A 26278-nucleotide genomic window follows, 5' to 3' on the forward strand; every position below is an offset into this window, starting at 1 on the left:
AGTTACAATACAATGATTATGTAACCTTTTCATTTTCCACATTTGTATTCGTACTTTGCGTTTTTGGTGCCCACTTCTTGCATCATGGACATCTTCCAGACCCTCCTTAAACTGCCTACACCATTCAAAAACCCTTGATTTTTATTTATTTTGTTAAATTATTTTTATTGCCGGTTTGGAAGTTAATAGTACATAACAGAGCCTATTGGGCATACCCAGGCTCGACTGCATAGCAAAAAAATTATAAAAAAAACAAAAGAACAGTAAAAAACACAATAAAAACAACCTAACTAAAATCAAGGCACTCTAAACTATCGAAAAGTTGTTACGCTCTACCCGCCTGAGCGAAACATTAAGGATCTTATTGGCCACTCTCAATTTCAAACATCATACAGAGCTAGCTCTGGGATTTATGAAAATACGCGCTCTCAAACACTTGATTTCTTCATGAAATGTTTATCATAAGCTAAAGTTTCACTCTCACTTTTTCCAGTTTTCACACAAAATTTTACATCAATCCGCTGCTCCAGATTCTTGTCATTCATTTTCCGCCAACAGGCCAACCCACACACGTGTCATTTCTTCTTCTACACCAAAAGGACAAGGTTCACTGGTCAAGCAGCTTACGAGAGTGCAAGTTAGAAGATGTCAGAACACGCTCAAGTGACCCACCACCATGTTGCTAGGCATTCCAGGAATTAAATTGTCACACCTTGCACAATTTTCTATTGAAAAAATCTAATAATAAAAAAAAATTATGACTATTGTTTTCTAACAATATACAATGTGTGTGTGTATATATATATATATATATATATATATATATATATATATATATATATATATATATATATATAAAAAATAATGTTTGGGGGTTCCAAGTAATCTTAAGTAATTTTAAGATGTAAACACTGATAGGTAGATTCAGAAAGAGTTAGGCCGGCTTATCAGTAGATAAGCCAACCTAACTCTGAATCTACGCCGCCGTATGTTTAAGCGTATGCTCAGAGATACGCTTAAACAAAGCTAAGATAGGCCGGCTTGCTTTTTCGGATGGCCACTAGGTGGCGCTTCCATTGCGTCCGGCGTAGATTATGTAAATGAGCTTTTACGCTGATTCCCGAACGTACACCAGCCCGCCGCAGTCGAATTACGTCGTTTCCGTAAGGCCATAGGCGGCCTAAAGTTATTCCACCTATGAGGTGGAATAACAATGTTAAAGTATGGCCGCCGTTCCCGCCGCAAGGTTCGAATTTTTTACGTCGTTTGCGTAAGTCGTCCGCGAATCGGGAGTTACGTCGTTTACGTCCACGTCTAAATCAATAGGCCCGTACGGCATACTTAGCCGCAATGCGCACTGGGAAATGTAGGCGCCCGGCACATGCGCAGTAGCCAAAAAACGTCAAAAACGTGAGGTCAAGCCTCATTACCATTAAACACGCGCCCCTCCAACACATTTGAATTAGGCGCCCTTACGCCCGCCGCGTTTACACTACGCCGCCCTAAGTAAGGAGGCAAGTACTTTGTGAATCATGTACTTGCCTCTCTTACTTAAGGCGGCGTAGTGTAAACACGCTAGGCTACGCCGCCGCAAATTAGCGCGCCCCTACCTGAATCTACCCATGAATCTGAAAAATAGGTCTGAGTCTGAAGAAGGCACCGTGATACGGATTTTGACAGATTGACAACAGAAGAATGTAAGCTGCAGTATTTACATTCTCCACAAGATGGTGAGCTCACTTATGAGCGTGGAACGCAAAGAAGGAAGTGATGTAATGTACAGACAGGAAGTGATGTAGGGTACAGGCAGGAAGTGATGTAAGCTACAGACAGGAAGTGATGAGATGTAGGGTAAAGTCAGGAAGTTTCAGATGAGAGGTGACATATTCAGGCTAGGAGATATTATAGGATCACAAAGCCAATAAGGTAATTTTCCTTTTTATTTATGTTTATTTATCCAATTGTTCTCTGCAGGTTCCTCTATCACAGCAGCCCCCCTCCTTCAGTTTCTCCCAACTTTGCCCTCCATAGGACATTGCTCATAGCACAGAACTGGGCTCCTGGTAGTCTCTTTAGCAATCGCTGCCTTGATCATAGCAATGGTCGAGGCAGCAGAAGCTCCTAGTAATGTGCCCAGTCTTTAACCACACTCCCAGAGACACGAATAGGTACCCCTGCAGCATAGGGGGTCACTTCTCCACATCCCTGGGTCACCGACAACTCTTTTTGAACCCCACAAGGGTCTTCTACCGATTTCCCCATGATACTATGAGCAGAAGCCAGCCAACCTGGCCCAGGCAGCCAATCAGAAGTCCTCTCGCCATAAGGCTACTAGGGATAGGTCTTCTTCAGCTGTAGCAACAGCCAATCAGGGCACAATCTAACTTTCTCTCTCCCCGCAGCTGTCAGGAGGGAAGTGAAAAAAACTTCCTTGATGCTTTTTGTACCCAGTACTGCTGGGCAAGATTTAAAGAGCTGTGGCGCTCAGTGCTACACACAGCACAGGTGTCCCCAGACTTATTTTGGTGGAGTTGACTGTCAGGGGGACATCAATGTGCCCAGTACATGCAGTGACACTAATAGGACGGGGCTCACAATATAGACATTTGCACAAAGAACAATGTCATGTGTACATACCATCCATCATACATGGTCGGTTCTATTTATTAAACGTATTTTCTCCAATCTAATATTTACCAGGTAATACTTCCTTTGAAAGCCAACTTGAGATTTGACTCCCACCTTGTTCTTATTGTTGGTCACCTGGAGAGAAAGTGGACACAAGGATCTCTACAAGGACGTCATGATGGAGAATCAGCCGCCCCTCACATCACCGGGTAAGAGGAGACTTTATTGTAAAGGAGAGAGCAGTACGGAGGGTCCACCTAGATCCCCCATCATCTGATAGATACATAGAAACAATGTATTCAGTCAGTGTGTGTGTTTCCTTCAGATGGATCCAGTAATGGGAACCCACCAGAGAGATGTCCCCGTTCTCTGTATTCCCGGGATTCCACACAGGAAGGTTACACCATCCCTCACCAATATCAGGTAGGTGGTGGGGCTGAGCACGCATTCTAAAAATGTATTCTAAACTTTGAGATAAAGTCTTCTATATAATCCCGTTCATTTTTTTTTTTTTTACAACTCTCTACTATCATTTTTGGGATTTAGAGCGAAGAACTGAAAGACATCAAAGTCAAAATTAAAGTGGAAGAACACATGGATGTTAGTGGAGATCGGCAGCCTTTGTGTGACCCTCTGTGTTCTAGAAACTCTACGCAGGAAAGTCACAGCATCCCTCATCATGTTCAGGTAGAAAGGACTGGGCAATAGAACTCAACAATTATTATAAACTTTGAGATAACATTCTTATATTTAAAATATTATTATTGGCAGTTAATTTGTCCAGATATTTTATTTTATTATTTTTCCGGTTCAGGATGAAGAAATAAAAGTCATTAAAGTTGAGATTAAAGAGGAAGAAGAAGAGACGTTGGTGAGTGAAGATCAGCAGTCTATGGAGGAGGGGGAGATGACTATGAAAAGTAAACAGGAGGGATCTTCCCTATATATTGGCACAAGTAAGTCATAAACAATAAATGCAGAAAAAAAATAGATTTTTTTTTCTTTGAGTAAAAATATGTATTTAAATATATTCTTCCATTCTTTAATATCATGTCATGTTCTCCAACAAATGAGGAGGAGATACTGTACACCATATGAAAGGTCCATCTCCATTCCTCAATATAACGTCATGTTCCCAACAAATGAGGAGGAGATACTGTACATCATATGAAAGGTCCATCTCCATTCCTCAATATAACGTCATGTTCCCAACAAATGAGGAGAGATACTGTACACCATATGAAAGGTCCATCTCCATTCCTCAATATAATGTCATGTTCCCAACAAATGAGGAGGAGATACTGAGATTGCAGGCTTGGCTGGCCCAATTTAGGTTTGGTCTTCACCCAGCGACTTGCCACATTAATCACCTTGTAGGTGGACAGACAGACATGGAGAAGGCCATATAAATGGTCCATCTCCATTCCTCAATATAACATCATGTTCCCTACAAATGAGGAGGAGATACTGAGATTGCAGGCTTAAATCAGGTTTGGGCTCCACCCAGAGACTGGCCACAATAATCACCTTGCAGGTGGACAGACAGACATGGAGAAGGTCATATGAAAGGTCCTTCTCCATTCCTCAATATAACGTCATGTTCCCAACAAATGAGGAGGAGGAAGGTCCATCCCCATTCTCACAGTAACAATGTCATTAATGCAAACACTATTACCTAGTATGTTTATTGTATTTTCTATTGTTTATTTGGTTTGTATTCATATTTTGTGTTATGATTACACCCAATGCCATACCGATGCTCTGAGATACTGTAGAGTGTTAGACCAATGTACTGTATATGACTTCTAAATGAAAGACGTGAAGAATTCATATAACGTTTACAAATTAATTTCCAACAGGAGGACACTATGTCCTGAATAAATTATCTTCAGAATATAAAGCAGAAGAAAATCCCACCACACAACGTTCTCCAGGAGTGAATCCCAATGCACAAATGCACCATAGACCTCCTCAATTGGGAAGACCAATGGATCCCTCTAATCCTGAGGAATCTTCTGATGATCCACATACTATTACTGCTGAAACCAATCTGGGATCTCACAGTACAGATCCATCAACAGATCCATCTAATCTCAAAGGATCTTCTTTAAACCATGAAGGATCTCATACAGGAGAGAGCTCATTGTCATCTACAGTGTCTGGGAATTCTTTTAAAGAAACAAAAGAGCTGCTTATACACCATAAAAATCACAAGAATGCACGTCTTTTCTCATGTGTAGAGTGCGGAAAATGTTTTAATCAGAAAGGAAACTTTCTTAATCACCAGAAAATTCACACAGGCGAGCGTCCTTTCTCATGTTCAGAGTGCGGGAAATCTTTCATTCAGAAAGGAAGCCTTCTTATACACCAGAGAATTCACACGGGTGAACGTCCTTTCTCGTGTCCAGAGTGCGACAAATGTTTCAGTTTGAAGGCACAACTTGTTTTACACCTGAAATTTCATGGGGACGAGCGTCCTTTCTCCTGTGAAGAGTGCGGGAAATGTTTCAAAGAAAAAGGAGGCCTTCGTAAACACCAGAAAACTCACACGGGTAACCGCCCGTTTACGTGTTCAGACTGTGGGAAATGTTTCCTTCAGAAAGCAAGCCTAGTTTTACATCAGAAAACTCACACCGGTGAGCGTCCGCATTCATGCTCAGAGTGTGGGAAAAGTTACATTCGGAAAGAAGGACTTATTATTCATCAGAGAATTCACACAGGTGAGCGTCCTTTTTCCTGTTCAGATTGTGGGAAATGCTTCAAGGAGAAAGGATGCCTTGTTCAACACCAGCGAAGTCACACAGGCGAGCGCCCTTTTTCGTGTTCAGAGTGCGAGAAATCTTTCTCCCTTCAGAAAAGCCTTATTATTCACCAGAGGGTTCACACTGGGGAGCGTCCTTTTTCATGTACAGAGTGCGGGAAATGTTTCTCTCAGAAACATATACTTGTGGAACACCAGAGACTTCACACGGGCGAGCGTCCTTATTCGTGTTTGGAGTGCGGGAAAGGTTTCACTCATAAAAGTGCACTTTCTGCACACCAGAAAATTCACACGGGAGAGCGTCCTTTTTCATGTTCGGGGTGCGGGAAATCTTTCTCTCAGAAACATATACTTGCTGAACACTTGAGAGTTAACACAGGGGAGAGTCCTTTTTTATGTTCGGTGTGTGAGAAAGCTTTCACTCAAAAATGTGCACTTGCTGACCACTGGAGAGTTCACCAGGACTAACGGCTTTTATATTGAGATGGATATATGGGGAGTTTGCTTTCTGCACACCAGAAGGTTCACAGTGGGGAGAGTGCTTTTTCATGTTCGGAGTGCCGGAAATCTTTCAGAAGCATATAGTTGCTGAACACCTGAAAGTTAACACAGGGGAGAGTCTTTTTTCATGTTCGGTGTGGGAAATCTTTCTCTCAAAAACATATACTTGCTGAACACCTGAGAATTAACATAGTGGAGAGTCCTTTTTCATGTTCGGTGTGTAGAAAAGCTTTCTCAGAAACATATACTTGCTGAACACCTGAGAGTTAACACAGGAGAGAGTCCTTTTTAATTTTTGGAATGTGGGAAATCTTTCTCTCAGAAACATACTTGCTAAACACCTGAGAGTTAACACAGGGGAGAGTCCTTTTTATGTTCGGTGTGTGGGAAAGCTTTCGCTCAAAAATGTGCACTTGCTGAACACTGGAGAGTTCACCGGGACTAACGCCTTTTATATTGAGATGGATATATGGGGAGTGTGGAAAAAATAACCACCGAAGAACATCACGTGTGTCTTTCCTTATATTTAGAACGTCAAATGTTTTGGTTACAGAAGATCCCATATTGCACCCCAAAATTTTTGCAAAGGCTAATAGTATTTTTATGTTCAAATTGGCTTATTTGGGGCGTAGCAAAAGTATATTGGGATTTTTTGGGTGTGATGTGATAGTTATAGGTGTATAGGAAGTACTGTATTTTATTGTTCTTTTTTGTTTTACTGATAAAGCTGGCTTTTCATTAGACCCGCCCATGTGTAATTATTATTAAATTAGAGTTTTAAATTTTACTTCAGCTGTGCAAGATTTAATTTAGATTATTTTATTGTGTGTTCACTTATTCCGATGTTCTAAAATAATAAATGTAATAAAAAAAACGCTACACTTTACAATATTGTGTTCTGTGTCACTGTTTTTTAAACACTTACCCGAGGTCCCTCTCTGTCCAGCAATGTCCACAAATGTCTAAGCCATCCGAAAATCTCCTTCGTGATTGGTTGAGACACAGCAGGGGCACCATTGGCTCCCACTGCTCTCAATCAAAATCAGCTAGCCAATCAGGGGAAAGAGGGGGCGGGATCGGGTCGGAGGTCTGTGTCTGAATGGACATAGGGAGCTGGGACTCAGCTCGGGTGCCCCCATAGCAAGCTGTTTGCTGTGGGGGCACTGAACAGGATGGAGGGGCCAGGATCACAGAAGTGGGAGCCGAGAAGAGGAGGATCCTAGCTGCTCTGTGCAAATCCACTGCAACAGAGGAGGTAAGTAAAACATGTTTGATATTTTTATATGATAAAAAATAAAGCCCAGATTCACAGAGAGATGGGCGCACATTAGGCCGCCGTAACGCAAACGCCGTACGCCACGCCGACGCAGCGCAGAGAGGCAATCACTTCATTGTGCAAGCTATTGCTCCCAACGCTGCGTGGCGTAGGTTTCGAAAGCGCAGGCCGGCGTAGGTGGAAGTGGGCGTGACCCATGCAAACCCATGCAAATGAGGCGTGAGCCCATGCAAATGATGGGCCGAGCGCCAGACAGATACGTATCACGAACTGCGCATGCGCCGTGATGTGGACGCATCACTCTTTGCCTGCTCATAACCACGTCGGAACAACTGCCTAAACTACGCCGGATCACTGTGTACGGCGTGAACGTAACCTACGCCCAGCCAGACACACGTCTAACGTAAAATACGCCGGCTTGTGTTCCCTGGTGCAGACCTTTGCATGTCTGCTGCTGGGTTGCACCTCCTTTATGGGGCCTAACTTTACGCTGGACGTACAACTTACGCGCACCTCTCGTAGCCTGCGTCAGGCGCACTTACGTTCGTGAATCGCCGTATTTCCCTCATTTGCATGTTTGAATGAGAAATCAATGGGAGCGGCACCATGCACCCAGCCTAAATGTACGCCCACCTTACGCCGGCGTAAGCAAGATACGTCGGCAGGGTGTAGCCTGGTTTTCGGCGCATCTTAGTTTGTGGGTCTAGCGCACACATACGCCGGCGCACATTTGCACTTACGTCGACGTAACTTGTTATACGTCGCCGCAAGTGCTTTGTGAATCCGGGCCTTTAGACTTTACAATTACTTTAATTTCCTAGCAGTAGCTCTCATCACCATGAAATCTATGAAGGAGTGCCAAGGGTCATTTTTTTAGAGCCAGTGACTCTGATACCAGATTGGATTTCCTCTGCATTGATCAAAGACCAGATTCATTTTTGTGTTTTTTTTTCTACTTGTGAGCTTGTTTTGTTTACTGTTCTGTAAAATTATTTCTGTAAATATTTCAACTTTTCTTTAAAATTAAAATAATATTTAAAAATCATTAAGCTGAATCACTAAATGCTCTAAATAAGAAATTAAATAGTATTTGCCTTTTTGAGGGAACAATCAACCACACAAAGAATTTATCTATTGTGTACTTGGTGGAGACTAGAACATTGTTTGGGCTTCTCTTGCACCTCCTGCCCAAATCCTGCAGGCAGAGACATAGAGGGTGAAGGCATGGAAAGGCAGCATGAGACAGAGTAGATAGAGCGAATGTAGGAAGTAGCTCAAGGTCGGTAACAGCTGGGCGACATGAGACTGAGTCTGCAGGTAGAGCAAGTTCAGGAAGTAACAGCAGACTGAGACTGAGTCTGCAGGTAGAGCAAGTTCAGAAAGAAGGACACGTCAGTAACAGCCGAGCAGTGTGTGACACCGAGTCAGTAGGTAAGAGAAAGTCCAGGAAGTAGGCCAAGGTCAGTAACAGCCAGGCAGCATGAGACTGAGCAAGTACAGAAAGTAGTCCAAGGTTGGTAACAGCTAGGCAGCATGAGACCAGGTCAGCAGGTAGAGCAAGTCCAGAAAGTAGGCCATGGTCGGTAACAGCCAGGCAGCATGAGACTGAGTCTGCAGGTAGAGCAAGTTCAGGAAGTAGGCCAAGGGCGCTAACAGCCGTGCAGCATGAAACCGGGTCTACATGTAGAGTAAGTCCAAGAAGTAGGCCAAGGTTGGTAACAGCTGGGTAGCATGAGACTGAGTCAGCAGGTAGAGCCAGTTAGCATGAGATGGAGGCAGCAGGTAGAGAAAGTCCAGGAAGTAGGCCAAGGTCAGTAACAGCCAGGCAGCATGAGACCGAGTCAACAGGTAGAGCAAGTCCAGGAAGTAGGCCACGGTTGGTAGCATGAGACCAAGTCATCGGATAGAGCAAGTCCTGGAAGTAGGCCAAGGTTGGTAACACCCAGGCAACATAAGACAGAGTCAGCAGGTAGAGCAAGTACAGGAAAGAGATATGGAATCAGGAAGCAAAGGCAAGTTCAGTAATCGGGCCAAGGTGAAGGTAACCAGATGAGGCAGAAGGCAGAGGCAAAGTCCAGGGGGATGCCTGGTCATGCACGGGTAGGCAGATGCAACGGATGAGGTCTCGGGGAACATGGGATCAAGCTGAAGACCATTCAGAAACTTCTCTCAGTGACACATTTGTTTAAGGTGCCCAAGTGCATGCCAATTGCTACGTGAATGTGTGGCGACCTGCCACAGGACATCTAGTATTTTCCTTTTGCCTAGAAGCAGGTGCAGCATGATGCTGCTCATACGCTGCAGTGCCTGCTGTCAGAGCAGGGATGAGTCTCTGGTTGTTAGGATGCCAGCGAATGCCACACAAAATGCATGTGCATGCTTTATTGGTGTCATTTCATTGACGTTTATGGGGCACAAAATCACACTGCATCGCACCAACCATGTCCCTTCCCCAAAGTTGCATTTCAGTTGGGTTGCATTGATGTGAATTGGCAGCATTGTAATCAAAGTGATTTCCATCGTCGTGTGATTCTAAGCAACCCAAGTCATATCTGGAATTGCACCAGTGTGTGAACTAGGTCTTAAATCGCACCATTCATCCTCCACCGAAAAAGGCCCTCGTCCGGGTTGGTTGACGTGTGTACTTGACAGGGAAGAGCCAGAGTGGGGGAAGAGAGAAGAAGCCGTGGCATCTGACAGAGAATAGAGGAGGACAAACTTACTCTGATCATGGACCATGGGGAATGAAGGAGCCTCGGCGTGTCTTCCGGGTATCGCTGCTCCAGCGCTGTGATTGGCTGGAGCGGCGGTGACGTCACTCCAGCGCATGCGCGCGGGAGATTTCCTTTCCGGCATGGGTCGGCGGGGCCGGCCATTCAGCCGAGGATCCCCCCTGCGCATGCACCGCTGCAATCAGCGGCGCATTGCGAGGGGAATATCTCCTAAACCGTACAGGTTTAGGAGATATTCTTTATACCTACAGGTAAGCCTTATTATAGGCTTACCTGTAGGCAAAAGTGAAAAAAGTGGGTTTACAACCACTTTAAAACTAGAATTCATTTTATTTAAGAATTGAAATTTTCTTTGCATTATAAAATATGCACTAAAACCGAAAAAAAGCACGGAGATGCTGATTTTAAAGTAAAATAAATAAAACTAAGCTGCAATACTTACATTCTCCACAAGATGGTGGTCTCACTTCTAAGGGTGGAACGCAAAGAAGGAAGTGATGTCTTGGACAGACAGGAAGTGATGTAATGTAAAGACAGGAAGTTCCTGGTGAAAGGTGAGTTGTTAGGAAATAACTTGGAGACATGACTGGATTTCGAGATACATAAGGTAATCTCATAATTTGTGGTTTATCTGACTGTACACACCACATACATCATAAATATAGAAACATTTATCCAATTGTCCATCCAGAGCCTCTGGTATATACACCGAATACATCCTAAATATAGAACCATTTATCCAACTGTCTATCCAGAGCCTCTGGTTTATAGACCGGATATATCCTAAATATAAAACCATTTATCCAACTGTCCATCCAGAGTCAGTCCAGTGATACTAATAGGATAGGCTCGACAATATAGTCCTTTTCTGTGCCACATCCTGTTCTGTTTGACATTCATCCCCTGGACAGGAAGTGACATTATCCAGTAACAGACAAGGGGTGTGTCTGGATGGTGACTGTATCATTGTGTGTGTCAGGTTCCTATAAGGTGTCAGGATGTCACTGTCTATTTCTCCATGGAGGAGTGGGAGTATTTAGAAGGACACAAGGATCTCTACAAGGACGTCATGATGGAGAATCAGCCGCCCCTCACATCACCGGGTAAGAGGAGACTTTATTGTAAAGGAGAGAGCAGTACGGAGGCTCCACCTAGATCCCCCATCATCTGATAAACACATAGAAACAATGTATTCAGTCAGTGTGTGTGTTTCCTACAGATGGATCCAGTAATGGGAACCCACCAGAGAGATGTCCCCGTCCTCTGTATTCCTGGGATTCCACACAGGAAGGTCACACCATCCCCCACCATCATCAGGTAGGTGGGACTGAGCAACCAGAACTGAAAAGGAATTCTAAACTCTGTGATATGACATTCTTCTATGTTCTTTTTTTACGAATGTGGTCTACCATCTCTGGGGTTTAGGGCGAAGAACTGAAATACCTCAAAGCTGAAATTAAAGTGGAAGATCAGATGTTTGCTAGTGGAGATCAGCAGTCTATGGAGGGCAGTTCTTTGTATTGCAGGGATTCAACACAGGATGGGCAAAGCATCCCTCACCATGTTAAGGTAAAGGGGGATATTCCAAATTTTGTGATGACATTCTTGTATATAATTTTTTAATTTTGGTAGATAGGTTTTCAAGACCTTTTATTTGATCATTTTGGGGTTTAGGATGAAGAACTGAAAGTCATCAAAGTTGAGGATAAGGAGGAAGAGGAAGAGAGGTTGGTGAGTGGAGATCAGCAGTCTATGGAGGAGGGGGAGATGATTATGGAAAGTAAACAGGAGGAATCTTCTCTACATATAGACACAAGTAAGTCATAAACATGAAATGCAGAAACAGTTCACATTTTATTTCTAAAAGTAAAAAGTATGTATTTAGATAATTACAGGTGGTGATCTAAATGATGTGGAAGGTTTTATCTAAATCCGCGTACACACGACCATTTTTAATGTCCTAGAAAAAAAATTTTTTTTTACTTGATTCTTGTCAAGCCTGCCTACACACGATCGTGAAAAAAAAATGCTCTAGCAAAGCGCGGTGACGTACAACACTTACGACGGCACTATAAAGGGGAAGTTCCATTCGAATTCCACCCTTGGGACTGCTTTTTGCTGATTTTGTGTTAGTAAAAGTTTGGTGAGAGATGATTTGCGCTTTTCAGTCTTTGTGCTTTTCAGCTTGTTACAGTGTGATGAATGTGCTATCTCCATTACAAACGCTCGTTTTACCAGAACGAGCGCTCCCGTCTCATAACTTGCTTCTGAGCATGCACGTTTTTTCCCTGTCCTTAAAGCATACACACGACCGTTTTTCACGACGTGAAAAACATCGATATGAAAAACAACGTGAAAAATTAGAGCATGTTCTAAATTTTTAATGGCCATTTTTCACGTCGAGAAAAATGCTCTGGAACCCACACACGATCGTTTTTAATGACCAATTAACTACTAGCCGACCGCGCACCGTCATTATACGGCGGCAGGTCGGCTCTCCTGAGCGAGAGCCCGTAGCTATACGGCGGCTCTTTGAGCCGCCACTAGGGTGCCCGTGCGCTCGCCCCCGACTCCTGTGCGTGTGCCCGGCGGGCTCGATCACCGCCGGGCACCCGGGATTGCTCGTTACAGAGCGAGGAACGGGAGCTGTGTGTGTAAACACACAGCTCTCGTTCCTGTCAGCGGGGGAAATGCTGATCTTTTGTTCATACAATGTATGAACAGAAGATCAGTGTTTCCCCTAGTGAGGCCACCCCCCCCCCCCCACAGTTAGAACACACCCAGGGACATACTTAACCCCTTCCCCGCCCCCTAGTGTTAACCCCTTCACTGCCAGTGGCATTTTTATAGTAATCCAATGCATTTTTATAGCACTGATCGCTATAAAAATGCCAATGGTCCCAAAAATGTGTCAAAAGTGTCCGAAGTGTCCGCTATAATGTCGCAGTACCGAAAAAAAAATCGCTGATCGCCGCCATTACTAGTAAAAAAAAATATTAATAAAAATGCCATAAAAATACCCCCTATTTTGTAAACGCTATAACTTTTGCGCAAACCAATCAATAAACGCTTATTGTGATTTTTTTTACGAAAAATATGTAGAAGAATACGTATCGGCCTAAACTGAAAAAAATTATGTTTTTTTATATATTTTTGGGGGATATTTATTACAGCAAAAAATATTCATTTTTTTCAAAATTGTCGCTCTATTTTTGTTTATAGCGCAAAAACTAAAAACCGCAGAGGTGATCAAATACCACCAAAAGAAAGCTCTATTTGTGGGAAAAAAAGGACGCCAATTTTGTTTGGGAGCCACGTCGCACGACCGCGCAATTGTCAGTTAAAGCGGCGCAGTCCCGAATCGCAAAAAGTGCTCTGGTCTTTGGGCAGCAATATGGTCCGGGGGTTAAGTGGTTAAAAAAATTGCATTTTTCTCTTAATAAAAAACGGTCGTTTGTACGCGGCATAAGAGAAATTCCCAAAATATGGCCTGTTGGGGTACTTGAGGACTGAGGTTGAGAACCCCTGCTGTCCACCATATGAAAGGTCCATCTCCACTCCTCAATATATCATCATGTTCCAAACAAATGAGGAGGAGATACTGTACATCATATGAAAGGTCCATCTCCATTCCTCAATATAACGTCATGTTCCCAACAAATGAGGAGGAGATACTGTACACCATATGAAAGGTTCATCCTCCAGTCTTGAGTACATGGTCATGTTTCCAAGAAATGAGGTGGTGGAAGGTCCAGCTCTGTTCTCACGTTAACAATGTTACAAATGCAAACACTGTTGCTTAGTATTGTATCCTTTGGTTTATAGTCATATTTGCTGTTATGATTACACCTCATTCTATGACTTCTGATAGGAAGACATGAAGAATTATTCTAACATTTAAGCATTGGTTTCCAACAGGTGGACATTGTGTCTCGAAAAACATATCTTCAGAATATAAGGAAGAAGAAAATCCCACCACACAACGTTCTCCAGGAGAAAATCCCACCACACAACGTTCTCCAGGAGAAAATCCCACCACACAACGTTCTCCAGGAGAAAATCCCAATACACAAATATTTCATAGACATTATTTTTCAGAAAGACCAATGGATCCCTCTAATCCTGAGGAATCTTCTGGTGATCCACATACTATTATTACTGAAACAAATCTGAGATCTCACAGAACAGATCCATCTAATCCTGAGGGATCTTCTTTAAGCCATAAAGGATTTCATACAGGAGAACGTTCCTTGTCATCTACAGCGTCTGGGAATTCTTTCGAAGAAACAAGAAAGCCTTCTACACACCAGAGAAGTGAGCGTCCTTTCTCATGTTCAGAGTGCGGGAAATGTTTTGTTCGTAAAGATAACTTTCTTAATCACCAGAGAATTCACAAAGGTGACCGCCCGTATTCGTGTTCAGACTGCGGGAAAAGTTTCATTCAAAAAAGCAACCTTCTTAACCACCTGAGACTTCACACAGGCGAGCGTCCCTATTCATGTTCGAAGTGCGGGAAATGTTTTAATCAGAAAGTAGACCTGGCCACCCACCAGAGGTTTCACACGGGTGAACGTCCTTTCTCATGTTCGGAGTGCGGGAAAAGTTTCCGTGACAAAAGAAGCCTTCTTAAACACCAGAAAATTCACACAGGGGAGCGTCCTTTTTCATGTTCAGAGTGCGGGAAATGTTTTTTTCAGAAAGTGGAACTTGTTAATCACCAGAAAATTCACACAGGCGAGCGTCCTTTCTCATGTTCAGAGTGTGGGAAAGGTTTCATTCATAAAGGCAACTTTCTTAAACACCAGAAAACTCACACGGGCGTGCGCCCTTTTTCATGTTTAGAGTGCGGGAAATGTTTCATTCAGAAAAGTAGCCTTGTTTTTCACCAAAGAATTCACACAGGTGAGCGACCTTATTCATGTTCAGAGTGCGGGAAATCTTTCACTCAAAAAAGACACCTCGTGATCCACCAGAGGATTCACAAGAGCGAGCGTCCTTTCTCATGTTCGGAGTGCGGGAAATGTTTCAGCCAGAAAGGAAGCTTTCTTAATCACCAGAGACTTCACACCGGTAACCTTCCTTTTTCGTGTTCAGAGTGCGGGAAATGTTTTAGTCAGAAGGGAAACTTTCTTAGTCACCAGAGATGTCACACAGGCGAGCGTCCTTTCTCATGTCCTGAGTGCGGGAAATGCTTTCGTCATAAAGGAAACTTTTTCAGTCACCAGAGATGTCACACAGGTGAGCGTCCGTTCTCATGTTCTGAGTGCGGGAAATGTTTCAGCGAAAAAGGAAACCTCCTTATACACCAGAGATTTCACACAGGTGAACATCCCTTTTCATGTTCAGAGTGCGGGAAATCCTTCACTAAGAAAGCAGAACTGATTATTCATCAGCGAATTCACACCGGCGAGCGTCCTTATTCATGTGCAGAGTGCGGGAAATGTTTTATTCGGAAAGGAAGGCTTCTTCTACACCAGAGAATTCACACGGGTGAGCGTCCCTATTCGTGTTCAGAGTGCGGGAAATTTTTCAAGGACAAAGGGTACCTTCTTCTGCACCAGAGGATTCACACCGGTGAGCGTCCTTATTCATGTTCGGAGTGTGGGAAAGGTTTCGCTCGGAAAGACAAACTTGTTATACACCAGAGAACTCACACAGGAGAGCGCCCTTATTCGTGTTCGGTGTGCGGGAAAAGTTTCACTCAAAAACGTTCACTTACTGGACACCAGAGGATTCACATGGACCAAAAACCTTGATAGCGTTCTGTTCCTCTAAACTGGGTCCCGCACTCACGCAGACCGCACCATAGGACTAAACTGTGCCAACACAAGGCTTTTGATTGGCCCAGCCCGTGTGTCATTAATTTTTAATTCAGCTGTGATGGATTTCATTTAAATGATTTGATTGTTTGTGAATCATTTATTTTATAAAATAAAAAGGAAATATCCACACTTTACAAAATTCTGCCTCTTTTTTAATTTATTTATTTTCTCCTGCAATACGAGGCGGATGTGCGGAGCGGACAGAGCGATCTCTTCTTCCATCCCCCTCTTCTAAAAATACATAGAAAAATAAAGGGCGGGCGGGTGGGTGGGGTTTATTGTTGTCACTGGACGTCATATGAAGTCCTTCACAAGTGGTGCGTGCCCCGGGGGGGGGGGGTTGTGTGTTTGGATGCACCGCATATCCGATCACATAATGATGGAGGCTCCGTACCATGTGATCAGCTGTGGCCAATCACAGGTGATCACAGTGTAACCAGGAAGTGCCAGTTATCGGCATTCCTCTATCATGCTGACAGCACGGGAGTAGAGGAGAGCCAATAAGAGTCTTTTCTGACAGGGGGGGGTCTACGCTGATTATCGGAGCAGTCCCATCAGTAATGCCAATTAGTGCCCATCAGTGGTGCCAATCAATGCCCAACAGTGCCACCTATAAGTGCCCATTGGTGCTGCATATCAGTGCCACGTATCAGTGCTGCATATCAATACTGCATATTAGTGCCCATCAGTGCTGCGTATCAGTTCTCATCAGTACTGCATACCAGTGCTGCGTATCAGTGCCCATAAGTGCTGCGTATCAGTGCTACATATCGGTGACCATCAGTGCTGCATATTAGTGCCCATCAGTGCTACATATTAGTGTCTATCAGTGCTGCATTTTAGTGCCCATCAGAGCTACATCAGTGCCCATCAATGCTGCATATTAGTGCCCATCAGTGCTACATACCACAGCTGCGTATCAGTTCTCATCAGTGCTGCATACCAGTGCCAAGTATAAGTGCTGCATATCAGTGCCCTGTATCAGTGCTATATATCAGTGCTACATATTGGTGCCCATCAGTGCAAGTTTTTCAGGCAAGTGCTTTATTCACAAAGCACTTGCGTGTAAAGTTGCGGCGGCGTAACGGAATTCAAATTTGGCGGGTAGGTGGCGTGTAGCATTTAAATGAAGCGCGTTCCCGCGCGGAACGAACTGCGCATGCGCCGTCCATAAAATATCCCAGGGTGCATTGCTCCAAATGACGTCGCAAGGACGTCATTGGTTTTGACGTGAACGTAAATGGCGTCCAGCCCCGTTCACGGATGACTTACGCAAACGGCGTAACTTTTCAAATTTCGACGCGGGAACGACGGCCATACTTAACATTGGTTGCGCCTCATTTACCCAGGGACAACTTTACGCCGGGACAAGCCTATTGTAAATGTCGTAACTTTACTGCAACGGCCGCGCGTACGTTCGGGAATTCGCGTATCTAGCTAATTTGCATACTCGACGGGGAAAACGACGGAAGCGCCACCTAGCGGACAAAAAAAAAATTGCATTTAAGATCCAACGGCGTAAGAGACTTACGCCTGTCGGATCTAATGGATATCTATGCGTAACTGATTCTAAGAATCAGTCGCATAGATACGACGGCCCAGATTAGGACTTACGACGGCGTACATGGCGCTGCACCGTCGTAAGTCCTTTGAGAATCTGGGCCAGAGAAACTGTTCTGTGCCTGGCTGCCTTGAACCTTTAGGAAAAATATCCTGAGACAAACAGCGAGACCGGCTTGGGGTCTGCTCTACAGAAGGAAGAAAGGAGCAAAAAAGAACAGAAATAGATGACTCCAATGACATCCAGTTGTAGTAGACCGGTGGTTCTCAACCTGGGGGTCGGAACCAATGATGATTTGCCAGGGGTCACCGAATCCTGGGCTGTTCCTGAAGCCCGTACTGCTCTCCCAGCCCTTTTGCGGCCGCCCAGCAGGTCTGTCCCTGGAGCCTGTGGCCGCCCAGCTGGGCTGTTCCTGGAGCCCAAGGCCACCCACTCTGCCTCTTCGCAGCCGCCCATTCAGTTCACAGCATGTCTGGAGGGGCAGAGACTAGAGGTCAGCTGACTGGTGAGGAATGTAAAGTGGGAGGGGCTGAAGGAGACCCTATCTCCTGATTTCGGCATAGGTGTCACTTCTGCGAGACATCACAGAGCTGGAGAGACAGTGAGTAACACTACCTGTGAGTTTCCATTAAAAGTCCCCACTATAGTTCTCAGATCAGCCGATGACCTGGATCAAGAGCACCTAAGTTGGCTGATCAGAACTCCCCCCCAGCACTGCCACTCATACCAACTCCCCCCCCCCCCCCCATCACTGCCACTCATCCCAACTCCCCCCCATCACTGCCACTCATCCCAACTCCCCCCCATCACTGCCACTCATCCCAACTCCCCCCCAGCACTGCCACTCATCCCATCTCCCCCCCAGCACTGCCACTCATCCCAACTCCCCCCCAGCACTGCCACTCATCCCATCTCCCCCCCAGCACTTCCACTCATCTCAACTCCCCCCCAGCACTGCCACTCATCCCATCTCCCCCCAGCACTGCCACTCATCCCATCTCCCCCCCAGCACTGCCACTCATCCCATCTCCCCCAGCACTGCCACTCATCCCATCTCCCCCCCAGCACTGCCACTCATCTCATCTCCCCCCCAGCACTGCCACTCATCCCATCTCCCCCCCAGCACTGCCACTCATCCCATCTCCCCCCCAGCACTGCCACTCATCCCATCTCCCCCCCAGCACTGCCACTCATCCCATCCCCCCCCCAGCACTGCCACTCATCCCATCCCCCCCCCCCCCCAGCAATGCCACTCATCCCATCCCCCCCCCAGCACTGCCACTCATCCCATCTCCCCCCATCAGCACTGCCACTCATCCCACCCCCCCCAGCACTGCCACTCATCCCATCCCCCCCCCCAGCACTGCCACTCATCCCATCTCCCCCCATCAGCACTGCCACTCATCCCATCCCCCCCCCCAGCAATGCCACTCATGCCATCCCCCCCCAGCACTGCCACTCACCCCAACTCCCCCCCAGCACTGCCACTCATCCCACCCCCCCCAGCACTGCCACTCTTCCCAACTCCCCCCCCCCCCAGCACTGCCAATCATCCCATCCCCCTCCCTCCACTAAGGAGTAAGAGAAGGAATAAAAATAGAGAATACATGGAAGGGAGAGGAAAAGAGCAGGAGGAATAAAGAAAAAGTGAGAGAAAGAACAAGAAAGATGGCGAGAGGGATGTGGGGGGAAAAAAATAGGATAGAAAGAAGATAAAAGGGAAAGAAAGTAGAACAAAGAGAAAGAGGGGTACATCCTAAAAGGTACCACAAGGGGTTTTAATATTGTACAAGTGGAAGGGACTCAGGGAGCGCTAAATGTCCGTAGGTTTTATTGGTGCAAATTACTGGCCTTGGATGCTGACAACCTACCCTACAAAAATGATTTTAATGTTGGGGGTCCCCAGAACTTGGGAAAGTTTATCAAGGGGTCACAGCACTAGAAAGGTTGAGAACCGATGTAGTAGATCAAAAACCAAATAGAATTGATACTGCTTGAATACCCCAATCTGTTATTCCAACCAACTGGCCACAGTGTTTGCAGGTCCTGATCAGGTGGTTGATTGCTGGCTTGTTAGACACATTGGGCCGGATTCAAAGAGATTTGCGCATTATTTACGGAGGCGCAGGGCAACGTTTTTGCCCTGTGCCCCCGCAAATTTGCTCCGCTGCCCTTGATTCACGGAGCAGAAGCTCCGTGAATTGCGCGGGCGCGCCGGCAAAATGCCCGGCGCTAGAGCACGCAATTTAAATGATCCCGTAGGGGGCGGGAATCATTTAAATTAGGCGCGTTCCCGCGCCGATCGTAGAGCGCATGCTCCGTCGGGAAACTTTCCCGACGTGCATTGCGGCAAATGACGTCGCAAGGACGTCATTTGCTTCAAAGTGAACGTGAATGGCGTCCAGCGCCATTCACGATTCACTTACGCAAACGACGTAAAATTCAAATTTCGCGACGCGGGAACGACGGGTATACGTAACATGTAATGACTTACTCTTTAATAAACAGTTATTGTGGAAAAAAATAAAATAAATACGTAACATGGGCTGCCCCTGCTAATAGCAGGGGCAGCCTTGCGCGAAAATCGCCGTACGTAAACGACGTAAATTGCGTACGCAGGGCTCGCGCAACGTTGTGAATCGGTGTTAGTATGCAATTTGCATACTATACACTGAGCACAACGTGAACGCCACCTAGCGTCCACCGCAAGAATGCAGCCTAAGATATGCGGGCATAAGAGCCTTATGCCGCGCAGATCTTAGGCTGCAGTCGGCGTAACGAGGTTCCTGAATCAGGAGCACTCGTTACGCCGGGGCAAGTAAGCAATTGCGCTGTGTAACCTATGGTTACACAGGCGCAATTGCTTCTTGAATCCGGCCCATTGAGGACAAGATGGTGCCTCCCCGCATACTACCTCAGCATATAGTGAGCTCCTCTTCGTAAAAAATGGCTTCAGCTTGGTCTCCAACCCATGGGAGAAGGTGACAAGAATGTGCAGAGCGGTAATGAAGGTGACAAGAATGTGCAGAGCGGTAATGAAGGTGACAAGAATGTGCAGAGCGGTAATGAAGGTGACAAGAATGTTCCACCATGCCAGAAGTCGTCTCAAGCAAGCTTAGTGTTCTCTCTCTTCATACTGTACTGTACTTTGTTTCATATTTTTGTGGTTCAAAAACGAAAAAGAAAAAAGTTCAGAACGGATTAACCTGATTTACATTGAACCCTATGGGAAAATTTGCCTCGGTTTGTGACCAATTCGGTTTACAAAATACGTTTGTGAACTGAGGTATCACTGTAAATGTACCGAAAATTTAAATGTGCCGATTTTAATGTATAAAGAACTTAGTCTGGAGTATTTAAATTCTCCACAAGATGGTGATCTCACTCCTGAGCGTGGAACGCAAAGAAGGAAGTGATGTCATGTACGGACAGGAAGTGATGTAGGGTAAAAGACAGGAAGATCCAGAGGAGAGGTGACTTGATAGGAAATAGCGTACAGACATTACTGGATCTTGAGGTACATTTATTTTATTATTTATTTACTACAGGTACTTGTATAGTCTTGTCAATTTAGGCAGTGCTTTACATTTATATAAAATCACCACATTTCCAAACTACCATTCAGGTACAGTTTTGTTGGGGTTGACGAGCGATTTGTTGGGTGAATGGCTGGTTTTAGCATTTATATCATCCTAATACCATGCTTGGAATGTGTTTATTTTATTACATTGTAATAATAGACCCCTTCCCTCAGTAGGGACCCCCATCTACTAACTATAGACCCCCTCCCTCAGTACAGACCCCCTTCCCTCAGTATGGACCCCCCTCTACTAACTATAGACCCCCTTCCTCAGTACAGACCCCCTTCCCTCAGTATGGACCCCCCCTCTACTAACTATAGACCCCCTCCCTCAGTATAGACCCCCTCCCTCAGTATGGACCCCCCTCTACTAACTATAGACCCCCTCCTTCAGTATAGACCCCCCTCCCTCAGTACAGACCCCCTTCCCTCAGTATGGACCCCCCTCTACTAACTATAGACCCCCTCCTTCAGTATAGACCCCCCTCCCTCAGTACAGACCCCCTTCCCTCAGTATGGACCCCCCTCTACTAACTATAGACCCCCTCCCTCAGTACAGACCCCCTTCCCTCAGTATGGACCCCCCTCTACTAACTATAGACCCCCTCCCTCAGTACAGACCCCCTTCCCTCAGTATGAACCCCCCTCTACTAACTATAGACCCCCTCCCTCAGTACAGACCCCCTTCCCTCAGTATGAACCCCCCTCTACTAACTATAGACCCCCTCCCTCAGTACAGACCCCCTTCCCTCAGTATGGACCCCCCTCTACTAACTATAGACCCCCTTCCCTTCAGTCCTTTTTTTAAACTAAGTCACTTAGTGACAGCGGCGTACTTTGTACATCACTTACTCTGGCAAGTTCACTGCATCTTCTTCATTACTGCCCCCCACTTGTGACACCTTCTCCTTCATTACTGCCCCCCACCTGTGTCACCTTCTCCTTCATTACTGCCCCCCACTTGTGTCACCTCCTTCATTACTGCCCCCCACTTGTGTCACCTTCTCCTTCATTACTGCCCCCCACTTGTGTCACCTCCTTCATTACTGCCCCCCACTTGTGTCACCTTCTCCTTCATTACTGCCCCCCACTTGTGTCACCTTCTCCTTCATTACTGCCCCCCACTTGTGTCACCTTCTCCTTCATTACTGCCCCCCACTTGTGTCACCTCCTTCATTACTGCCCCCCACTTGTGTCACCTTCTCCTTCATTACTGCCCCCCACTTGTGTCACCTCCTTCATTACTGCCCCCCACTTGTGTCACCTTCTCCTTCATTACTGCCCCCCACTTGTGTCACCTTCATTACTGCCCCCCACTTGTGTCACCTTCATTACTGCCCCCCACTTGTGTCACCTTCTCCTTCATTACTGCCCCCCACTTGTGTCACCTTCTCCTTCATTACTGCCCCCCACTTGTGTCATCAGCTTCACTACTGCCCCCCACTTGTGTCACCTTCTCCTTCAAAAAAATTACGTCACGGCGCGCAAAGCACGGCGGGAGTTAGGAAATGGAGCATGCGCAGTAGGTCCGGTGCGGGAGCGCGCCTAATTTAAATGGCACACGCCCATTTGAATTGGCCCGCCTTGCGCCGGAGGCCGTGGGCGTAGTTTTCATCGCAAGTGCTTGGTGAATCAGGCACTTGCGATGAAAAATTGCGGCGGTGTAACTTATCTAGAATACGTTACACCGCCGCGATTCTACGTGAATCTGGCCCACTGTGATTAAGGTAAACACAATTGTTTACACAAGTCACAGAGAGATATTTATTAAAGCGCAGGTCCCACCAAAAAAAAATATTTAAAGCCAGCAGCTACAAATACAGCAGCTGCTGATTTTTAATATATGGACACTTACCTATCCAGGGAGCCCGCGATGTCGGCAGCCGATGCCAATCTGTCGCTCGAGGATCGGCTGCTGCCACCGCCATTCTCAGTAAGGGAATCAAGAAGCGAAGCCTTGCGGCTTCACTTACCGGTTCCCTACTGCGCATGCGCGACCTCACTGGTCCCTGATGTCTTCTGGGACATGTGTCTCCCGGAAGACAGCGGTGGAGGACAGAATAGGCGCTGGCAGTGGCGTAGATCACCGAGGTGATCTATGCCAGGAAGTGGGGGGCAAATACCTGTATTAGACAGGTGTCTGCTCCCCCATCCCCTCCAAAAGGTGCCAAGTGTGACACCGGAGGGGGGGTGGATTCCAAAAAGTGGAAGTTCCATTTTTGGGTGGAACTCCACTTTAACTTACCAAGTCTAAAATGTACAAGTATCATTCAAGAACTGAACTGTGGTATTTTGTAATAAGAGATTGTGTAGAAATGTGAATATTATCTATATCATCATTCATCTTTGATATTTAGAAGTATATCCATTTATTTGTATTATCACAAAATATACCTGATATGAACTTGCACTGTATTTTTAGTTAATAAATATATATTTTTAAGCATATCATTTGTGTCACTTGCTTTCTAAATATCACGGAAAAACAAACTTACATTTCTTGTTGGTATTTATGGAAAAGGGTAAATCTCCCAAAACTAAGATTCGCATAATTTCATAAATACAAAACGGTTTTATTATTTCAGTATAAACATTCTGACAACAGAATTATAAAATATTGACAGAAACATCTGGAGATCCATGAACACCCAGCAGCCGTCTTCTCGGGACATTTCCCATCACAGTGCCTCCACCTCACTGCCTGACAACAGAGGTAACCAGTGCCAAGAAGATCCTAGAAGTCACCAAGAAGATCATTGATCTGCTGACAGGAGAGGTGAGCGATGCCGGGAATTCTGGGACATTATCCAGTAACAGACAAGGGATGTGTCTGGATGGTGACTGTATCATTGTGTGTGTCAGGTTCCTATAAGGTGTCAGGAGGTCACTGTCTATTTCTCCATGGAGGAGTGGGAGTATTTAGAAGGACACAAGGATCTCTACAAGGACGTCATGATGGAGAATCAGCCGCTCCTCACATCACCGGGTAAGAGGAGACTTTATTGTAAAGGAGAGAGCAGTACGGAGGGTCCACCTAGATCCCCCATCATCTGATAAACACATAGAAACAATGTATTCAGTCAGTGTGTGTGTTTCCTACAGATGGATCCAGTAATGGGAACCCACCAGAGAGATGTCCCCGTCCTCTGTATTCCCGGGATTCCACACAGGAAGATTACACCATCCCTCACCATCATCAGGTAGGTGGGAGTGAGGAACTAAAATTTAAAAATAATTCTAAACTACGAGACCACATTTTTCAAAGTAACTTATTGTTCCTTTTTATAAATGTTTTCTGTCATCTTTGGGGTTTAGGGTGAAGAATTGAAAGATACCAAAGCTGAGATTAAAAAGGAAGAAGAGGAGCCGCTGGTGAGTGGAGATCAGCAGTCTATGGAGGGGGAAAGTCTTCAGTATTCCCGGGATTCCACACAGGAAGATCAAAGCCTCCCTCACCGTCATCAGGTAGAAAGAATTGAGCTATAGAACTTTAAAAGTTATTCTAAACTATAAAATAACTTTTTTTTTATAGATATTTTTTTTAATATTGAACTTAATTTTTTCGTATTGGGGTTCAGGATAAATTAGGAAAAGACATCAAACTTGAGGTTAAAGAGGAAGAAGAAGAGACGTTGGTGAGTGGAGATCAGCAGTCTATGGAGGAGATGACCATGAAAAGTGACCAGGAGGAATCTTCTCTTTATATCAGCAGAAGTAAGTAATAATCACTGAATACAGAAATGTTCAAATTTTTTCCTTTTTCTTCTATGAGTATAAAAGATGAAATTAAATAATTGCAATGTGAAGATACTGTACACCATATGAAAGGTCCATCTCCATTCCTCAATATAACATCATGATCCCAACAAATGAGGAGGAGATACTGTACTGTAGCGCCCCCCTCCTGAACCGTACCAGGCCACATGCCCTCAACATTGGGAGGATGCTTTGGGGGTCTGTGACCCCTCCAAAGCACCATGTCCCCATGTTGATGGGGACAAGGGCCTCATCCCCACAACTCTTGCCCGGTGGTTGTGGGGGTCTGCGGGCGGGGGGCTTATTGGAATCTGGAAGACCCCTTTAACAAAGGGGACCCCCAGATCCCAGCCCCCCTATGTGAATTGGTAATGGGGTACATTGTACCCCTACCATTTCACAAAGAAAGTGTAACAAATTTGAAAAAAAACAGACACAGTTAGGAAAGTCCTTTTATTAAAAATAATAAAATAAAAATAAAAAGATTCCAGCGCTGGTAATCCACTCTTGGTCTCCGCTCAATTCATTATAGCCGCGAGTGATTTTTAAATGACTTTTTTTCCTTCAGAAATTACATTTTGTGCAGGGACAGTTCTAAGCACAGGAAACAAGCGCTACTTAACAGGCATACTATACCCCCCCCCCCCCCCCCCCCCCAGGTACAAAATGTAAAGGAATATTTCACTTTTATTGTTTCACTTTAAGCATTATTAAAATCACTTCTCCCGAAAAAACTTCAATTTTTTTTAAAAACTTTTTTTTGCATTGATACATGTCCCCTGGGGCAGGACCCGGGTCCCCAAACACTTTTTAGGACAATAACTTGCATATTAGCCTTTAAGATTTGCACTTTAGATTTTAAACGTTCGAATCCCATAGACTTTAACGGGGTTCTAAAGTTCACACAAACTTTTGGTGTGTTCGCAGGTTCTGGTGAGAACCGAACGGGGGTGTTCGGCTCATCCCTATTCCTCAATATAATGTCATGTTCCCAACCAATGAGGAGGAGATACTGTACACCATATGAAAGGTCCATCTCCATTCCTCAATATAACGTTATGTTCCCAACAAATGAGGAGGAGATGATGTATCTTTATCTGGTTTGTATTGATATTTTATGTTATGATTGCTCCCAATTCCATACCAGAGCTCTGAGATACTGTAGAGTGTTAGACAAACATACTGTAGATGACTTCTGAATGAAAGGAATGAAGAATTCTAATAACATTTAAACATTGATTTCCAACAGGAGGACACTATGTCCTGAATAATGTATCTTCAGAATGTAAAGCAGAAGAAAATCCCACCACACAACGTTCTCCAGGAGAAAATCCCACCACACAACGTTCTCCAGGAGAAAATCCCACCACACAACGTTCTCCAGGAGAAAATCCCACCACACAACGTTCTCCAGGAGAAAATCCCACCACACAACGTTCTCCAGGAGAAAATCCCACCACACAACATTCTCTAGGAAAAAATCCCACCACACAACGTTTTCCAGGAGTGAATCGCATTACACAAATAATACATCATAAAACTTATCATATAGAGAGATCCTGGGATTTTTCTGATCCAGAGGATTCTTCTGATGATCCACATACTATTATTTTTGAATCTCACAGTACAGATAAATCAACAGATCCATCTAATCCCGAGGA

General features: G+C 45.1%; 2 protein-coding genes and 1 long non-coding RNA gene across 3 annotated transcripts in view; all 3 read left to right on the top strand.

Annotated features, from left to right (window-relative positions):
* LOC120910529 overlaps positions 1-26278 on the top strand; it is a 69039-nt gene that overhangs the window by 32051 nt on the left and 10710 nt on the right. The window contains exons 13-21 of the mRNA XM_040322287.1: positions 4539-5854; positions 11324-11467; positions 11573-11625; positions 11745-11764; positions 13817-14506; positions 14825-15136; positions 15245-15388; positions 20201-20262; positions 24029-24061. Of these exons, the coding sequence (XP_040178221.1) occupies positions 4539-5854; positions 11324-11467; positions 11573-11625; positions 11745-11764; positions 13817-14506; positions 14825-15136; positions 15245-15388; positions 20201-20262; positions 24029-24061 (2774 nt within the window). The remainder of the gene's footprint in view (positions 1-4538; positions 5855-11323; positions 11468-11572; positions 11626-11744; positions 11765-13816; positions 14507-14824; positions 15137-15244; positions 15389-20200; positions 20263-24028; positions 24062-26278) is intronic.
* LOC120910061 (gastrula zinc finger protein XlCGF26.1-like) lies at positions 13964-15859 on the top strand. The gene has a single exon (XM_040321911.1). The coding sequence runs from the start codon at positions 14005-14007 to the stop codon at positions 15652-15654; it is 1650 nt and encodes a 549-aa protein (XP_040177845.1). The 5' UTR covers positions 13964-14004; the 3' UTR covers positions 15655-15859.
* LOC120910251 lies at positions 20645-23763 on the top strand. The gene is made up of 3 exons (XR_005741455.1): positions 20645-20798; positions 23447-23637; positions 23724-23763. It is a non-coding gene; the product is annotated as an uncharacterized LOC120910251 (long non-coding RNA).

This window comes from Rana temporaria, chromosome 8 (assembly GCF_905171775.1).
Source record: "Rana temporaria chromosome 8, aRanTem1.1, whole genome shotgun sequence".
Lineage (NCBI taxonomy): Eukaryota > Metazoa > Chordata > Amphibia > Anura > Ranidae > Rana > Rana temporaria.

What these genes read in the sequence shown, in the direction of transcription:
- LOC120910061 (XM_040321911.1), top strand. Translation starts at nt 14,005, where the DNA reads ATGGATCCCTCTAATCCTGAGGAATCTTCTGGTGATCCACATACTATT.